This window comes from Podarcis cretensis, assembly GCF_951804945.1.
Source record: "Podarcis cretensis genome assembly, chromosome: 13".
In the NCBI taxonomy this organism is placed as follows: domain Eukaryota; kingdom Metazoa; phylum Chordata; class Lepidosauria; order Squamata; family Lacertidae; genus Podarcis; species Podarcis cretensis.
Genome location: NC_137182.1, coordinates 51695692 through 51701691, shown reverse-complemented (window position 1 = coordinate 51701691; position 6000 = coordinate 51695692). Strand labels below are relative to the sequence as shown.

General features: G+C 51.5%; 2 protein-coding genes and 1 long non-coding RNA gene across 3 annotated transcripts in view; 1 reads left to right on the top strand and 2 right to left on the bottom strand.

The window, feature by feature from the left end:
* Positions 1–516: 516 nt before the first annotated feature.
* The window catches only part of LOC307202384, a 109858-nt gene continuing 104374 nt past the window's right edge, over positions 517–6000 (bottom strand). The window contains exon 3 of the long non-coding RNA XR_013832873.1: positions 517–630. This is a non-coding gene — a long non-coding RNA (uncharacterized lncRNA). The remainder of the gene's footprint in view (positions 631–6000) is intronic.
* On the top strand, positions 3005–4597 carry LOC307202304 (histone H1.2-like). Its single transcript, XM_079952181.1, has one exon. The coding sequence runs from the start codon at positions 3846–3848 to the stop codon at positions 4503–4505; it is 660 nt and encodes a 219-aa protein (XP_079808307.1). The 5' UTR covers positions 3005–3845; the 3' UTR covers positions 4506–4597.
* On the bottom strand, positions 4925–5652 carry LOC307202334 (histone H3.2). The gene has a single exon (XM_079952230.1). The coding sequence runs from the start codon at positions 5626–5628 to the stop codon at positions 5218–5220; it is 411 nt and encodes a 136-aa protein (XP_079808356.1). The 5' UTR covers positions 5629–5652; the 3' UTR covers positions 4925–5217.

Below are 6000 nucleotides of genomic sequence, written 5' to 3'. Positions count from 1 at the left end.
GCTCCAAAGTAAGAGGTGTATGTGTGTGCATGTGCATGCAGTTGGGAACTGATTAACAAAATCTGAAGAGCTTGGAGGAGGTAGGAATGCCTTTTCTGTCTCCACACGAATCACATAATCAAAAAGGGCTTTCATTCTTGCCCTCCCATCTTCTCTTGAAGATAACAAAACCGATATATTATAAGCCGATAGTATTAGCTGCATGTTTTTCTCACACATGTGGCTCAGAGTCATAGACTGAAGAAACAACCTGGGATTTCATGCGCAAAGGGAACCCCATACCTTGAAGCTTCAGGTGTGTCTGTCGAGTCCTTAATGCTGCCTGTGTTGCCATGGATGGCTTTGCCGTAGAACAAGTGAAAAGTTTTCGATTGATTTCTTAGTATATTGTTCCACAACAGCTTCAAGATCAGCACATCTGATCTTAAAACTTGTCTGGGGGCAAGGAAGGGACTTTAGAAGTTCCGACTTAAAATGCTCTATATTATTCCTTATTATAGTGGTCCCTTGGGTTAAGTACTTAATTCGTTCCGGAGGTCCGTTCTTAACCTGAAACTGTTCTTAACCTGAAGCACCACTTTAGCTAATGGGGCCTCCTGCTGCCGCTGGAGCACGATTTCTGTTCTCATTCTGAAGCAAAGTTCTTAACCTGAGGTACTATTTCTGGGTTAGCGGAGTCTGTAACCTGAAGCGTATGTAACCCGAGGTACCACTGTACTACCTTTTAAACCATCCCAGTGTGGCATAAATGATCTCTCCATCATCATTACCCCCCCCCCCAATTTTATACTTACACCAACCCTGTAAAGTGGGCCAGAGAGTGATTTGGCCTAAGGTCATGCAGGGAACTTCAAGGCTGAGATTTGAAACTGCCCGTCCATTTTGCTGGTCTGATGAGTAAAAAAAGAAATACCATACTAGCAAAATGTATGTCTCTGAAGCGTAGATATTTGAAGATCTGGGAATAATCCTGAATTCTTTTTGACCCAACGTTTTACCAGGCCATCAAGCACTATGCTATGTGCTGAAGTGATGCTACATTTAACCAGGTCCAAAATGTTTCACATAACAGCTATTTTAAAAAGAGTTGCCAGACAACCAGTTTGGACACAGTTGCAATATGGATTGGTTTTCCTACATGCCTGTGAACATTCACTAGAAATAATAATAATAGCAACAACAACCTTTTGTTGCTGTAGAATTTGAGGCTACCAAGAAATCAGAGGATCTATTTGAGAGGCACTAAGAGAAGAACAGGTGAATCATGCAGCAGACTTCTGTTCCATCACAATATTGTGTTAATAAAAAGCATTCTAGAGTCCCAGGTGTATTTTGATTAACTTACTTTTGCTCCTCTGAGAAAGTATTTTAACAAACCCAGTTCCCAAACCCTGTAGAAGGTAGATTAGGAACATCAAATAAATCAACAATGTACGCAAGCAAAACTCTGTGGATTATAATGGGCATTCTTCTTATACTGCCCGTTAAATAAGGACCCTAAAAGAGATTTATTTATGATACTACTACTTAGAAATCTCTCTGGAATAACAGATCCTGTCAGGATTATTGATTTGCCAGAAGATACTGATAAAACACATGATCTGTAAGACAGCTTTCTTTGCTAGAAAAAAAGAAAGTCCACCACTCTGAATAGACTCTAGAGGCATCCTGTTAAGATCTTTTAAAAACAAGAAAACCCCAAAACTCATTTGTACGTATTATGAATCTCGGATTTGTTTGTGAAATCCTAACTGGGTGTGTCCCCCCCCCTTTTTGCTATGATCTTTGATGTGGTTTTTTAAGCAATCAAGACTGACTGAGAACGAAATCTTACACAGATTGACTTGGGAGTAAGTCCCAATTCTAAGATTCACTACTGAGTATACACATATGAGTGGTTTGCTTTTCCACACACGCCAGTTAGGCAACATATTCCACAGGGATTTTTGTGTGTGTACTTCCTGTGACAGCAAAACACACAAATGCATCCATTCCTGTGGCACCTTCAACAACTGATAGATTCATTGTGGCAGTGGCATAGCGTGGGTTGTCAGCACCCGGGGCAAGGCAAGTAATTTGCGCCCCCTAACCCGGGGCAAGGCAAGTAATTTGCGCCCCCTAACCCGGGGCAAGGCAAGTAATTTGCGCCCCTAACCCCTAACCTGCCGCTGCTGCCAGCTTCTTCTTGCTGCTGCCTGGGCTGGGGTATTTACAGTAAGGTAGCCACGGCGGTGGCGGCGGGTCCGTGTCAGGTGATCTGAAGCGAGTTGCCGCTGGCGCTGCTGCCCAAACGACGCCGCTTGCCCGGAGGAGGAGGGCAGAGAGGCGAGGAAAATGCAACATGGCCCTGCAGCAGCAGCGGCGGCGGCGGGGCTGTGAGGAGGGGCTGCCTGGCGCGCCCGGACCGCGGCGAGCGCTGAGAGCCGCTGCCTGCCGGACGCCTTCAGCCCGGACGTGCGCACAGCTCGTCGGTTCCGCGAGACATGGGGCTCTGCTACAGCCTGCGCCCGAGGCTCTTCGGCGACTCCGGAGGCGGCGAGCGCCCCCCCCCGATGTTGCGCCCGGTGCGGCCGGCCCCCCCTGCACCCCATGCTACGCCACTGCATTGTGGCACCTGTCGTAGAGACTTCTTCATTGGTTGCCAGAAGCTAATCTGTTCTTTCAGTTATTTGGTAAGTTCCTGCATTCCTGGGCTGCCGCTGCTGCTCTGAACTTACACACTTCTGAACTTGGCACAGAAGTATCACACACAGGCACTACACCACTTGCACTCCACCGCCCGATTACAATATTTGCGCGTACAGGTCTGCTGAGAATCAGGCCACAGCACAAATCGGTTAAGTTTCCAAGTTGCTAGAAGACTCTGCTTTGTATAGCCAACAGAGAGTTGCATTACTGGTAAACACACAAGTGGAGCTTAACTACAACTAACTCCCAGTGGATTGCACTTAGGGTACTCTACCCCTCGCCTATTCCCCCAAAAGAGACCCCCGTGTTGAACTTTCGGCGACATCTAGATTTATTTGCTGAAATTAATTTGAAGACAGAAATGATAAGCTCCATAGGCTGACATCCTCCGATCTCTTTGCCTAGGGAGCATCAAAGAGAGACAAATGCGGGTGACTTTCAGAAAGGTGTTAAATAAAGCCCCATTTTTTAAAAAAAACCCAAGTGCAATTTTTTTACTCATCCGTGCAAACCGGCCCTCTTCAAATAATCCCAATTCCTTCCCATCACTCCGTCGCTCATTTTCTGGGGCCGGCACTGCAATCCTGCATTATAGCAATTTAACCCGAAGCTCGTTGTCAGATGTGTTACTTGACTCGATGAAAGAAGCGGCTGCCGCGAAGTTCCCGGCCGAAAAGCCTTCCTTTCTTCACCGCCCGGGTGCAGACCCCCCGGGCTACCTTATGCCGGACCTCCCGCGCCCGCTTCTTAAAAGCAGCATTTGCTATTTTCGTCGAAAAGCAAAAGTTTGCAAATTTTCAGGCCGGGAGAGCGAGCCGAGGCTGAGTTCCCCGCTCTTTTCCAGAGGAGTCCTGCCACCCCGGAGCGTGAAAACCAGGTCCCCGAAAGCCCGCATCCTCCCCATCGATCCAGCCTGGAACGGGAAGGATCCGCGGACGGGACTCGGAGTAATCGACTCTTTTGTGCGGGTTAAGAAACACAAAAGTTGCCCGGACCAGGAGCCCAGGTCTGGCTGTCAAAGCGCCGTGCTCGGAACGCACCAATCAGCGCGCAGCTCCTCCCCTATAAATACGAGGCAGCGCCGCCGCCGCGTCCATTCAGCTTCTGCTTCGGTGACTCGACGGTGTGCTCGGCGGGAGGTATAGTTTCGGATCAGGATGACTGAAGAGGTTCCCGCCGCGCCCGTCGCCGCGCTGCCGGCTGTCAAGGCTCCCGCCAAGAAGGCCAAGAAGGCGGCGGCCGCCGCCCCGAAGTCCCGCAAGGCCTCGGGCCCCAGCGTGACGGAGCTGCTGACCCAGGCGGTGACGGCGTCCAAGGAGCGCGGCGGCGTCTCCCTGGCCGCGCTGAAGAAGTCGCTGGCGGCCGCCGGCTACGACGTGGAGCGGAACAACAGCCGCATCAAGCTGGGCCTGAAGAGCCTGGTGACCCGGGGGATCCTGCTGCAGACCAAGGGCACGGGCGCCTCGGGCTCCTTTAAGCTCAATAAGAAGCAGGCCGACAACAAGGACAAGGCGCCCAAGAAGAAGCCGGCGGCGGCGGCGGCCGCGAAAAGCAAAAAGCCCGCGGCCAAGAAGCCCGCCAGCGCCGCCAAGAAGGTCAAGAAGGCAGCCGCCACCAAGAAGGGCGTCAAGAAGCCCAAGGCGGCAGGCGCCCGGAAGGCCGCCAAGAGCCCCAAGAAGCCCAAGGCGGCGGCGGCCAAAAGCAAGAAGGCCGCCAAGAGCCCCGCCAAGGCGAAGGCAGCCAAGCCCAAAGCCAAGCCCAAGACCCCCAAGGCGAAAGTCGCCAAGCCCAAGAAGGCGGCGCCGAAAAAGAAGTAGGAAGGACCCGCTCGGCTTGCGCGAGAGGCAGCAGCGCTCCTCGTTAACCCCAAAGGCTCTTTTAAGAGCCACCCACAAATTCAAAGAAAGGGCTGAATTTTCCTTGCCATGTGGAGGTGTTTCGATCATGTGATATAAGTGCCGCAGTTCCTTGCACAGTCCCCCCCCAATTCGAAACCATACCAGACCCCGCTGAGCAATTGTGTGCTACTAGTAAGGTTATTGCTGCAATTCTAGGCTTTCCTTTTAATCGGGTATCCTGTTGCTCATCTCCCCCCGCCAGCTTTATAATCCGTGCCATTGTTTTACGCGGGGGGGGAAGACACCACGTGGCAATGGGGTGGGCGTGGAGAAAGCAAGTGGCTGCTTCCATGATACTGTTTTTAGACGGGAGGGAAAAAATGGATTTGCTTCTTTCCCTTAATGAAAGAATGCTACCCCAGGGCCTGCTAAAACGGGGAAAAAGTCGCTGAAGGAGGGTACAAGTCGAAGGGACAAGATCCATGTGGGACGCCTGTAAATTGCACAGAAGTACCACGCCGCCGTGTCCACTTTAACATTCCCAGCAACTGGTGCTTAATGCACAATGCCGAACTGGCGATTGAACACAGGAATACTGCCGTAATTAACAGCTTTTAAGATTATGTGGTGGCTCTTAAAAGAGCCTTTGGGTTTTTGAACGTAGGAGGCCCCTACTTTGACAATGAGTATTTTAAGCTCTTTCTCCGCGGATGCGGCGAGCCAGCTGGATGTCTTTGGGCATGATGGTGACCCGCTTGGCGTGGATGGCGCACAGGTTGGTATCTTCGAAAAGCCCCACCAGGTAAGCCTCGCTCGCCTCCTGAAGGGCCATCACCGCAGAGCTCTGGAAGCGCAGGTCTGTCTTGAAATCCTGCGCGATCTCGCGCACCAGGCGCTGGAAGGGCAGCTTGCGAATCAGCAGCTCGGTGGACTTCTGGTAGCGACGGATCTCTCGCAGGGCGACAGTCCCAGGGCGGTAGCGGTGAGGCTTCTTCACGCCCCCGGTGGCCGGCGCGCTCTTCCGGGCGGCTTTGGTCGCCAGCTGCTTCCGAGGCGCCTTCCCGCCGGTGGACTTGCGAGCGGTCTGCTTGGTACGAGCCATGACAAACGAAGCAAAGGACTTTCTTCAGCAAATGAGACAAAGAGCCCGGTTGCTGGTTATTTATAGACCGCTCTCGCAGTCTTGATTGGCTGAAGACTAACTATTGTCAGTTGGAAAGTTTGAATTTCCTGGGCTGAACAGCAATTGGCTAGACAAGATCACGCAAGAGGGCAAAGTGGGGCGGGGCCACAGCCTGGTTTTTTTCCCCCCGCCAGGACTCTCATTGAGCAGCTGCAAAAGGAGTGCATTTGATTGGACGAAATTGAGACAGAGTTCTGCAACGCACAAAAGTATGCCTAGGTTTTCATTCTGGTCGGACATTTCTCTATATAAGGAGAGGGAGCCCTCCATTACGCTGCATTTTGTTTCTTG

Excerpts from the sequence above, each read along its gene's own strand:
- LOC307202304 (XM_079952181.1), top strand. The coding sequence starts at position 3,846 with ATGACTGAAGAGGTTCCCGCCGCGCCCGTCGCCGCGCTGCCGGCTGTC.
- LOC307202334 (XM_079952230.1), bottom strand. The coding sequence starts at position 5,628 with ATGGCTCGTACCAAGCAGACCGCTCGCAAGTCCACCGGCGGGAAGGCG.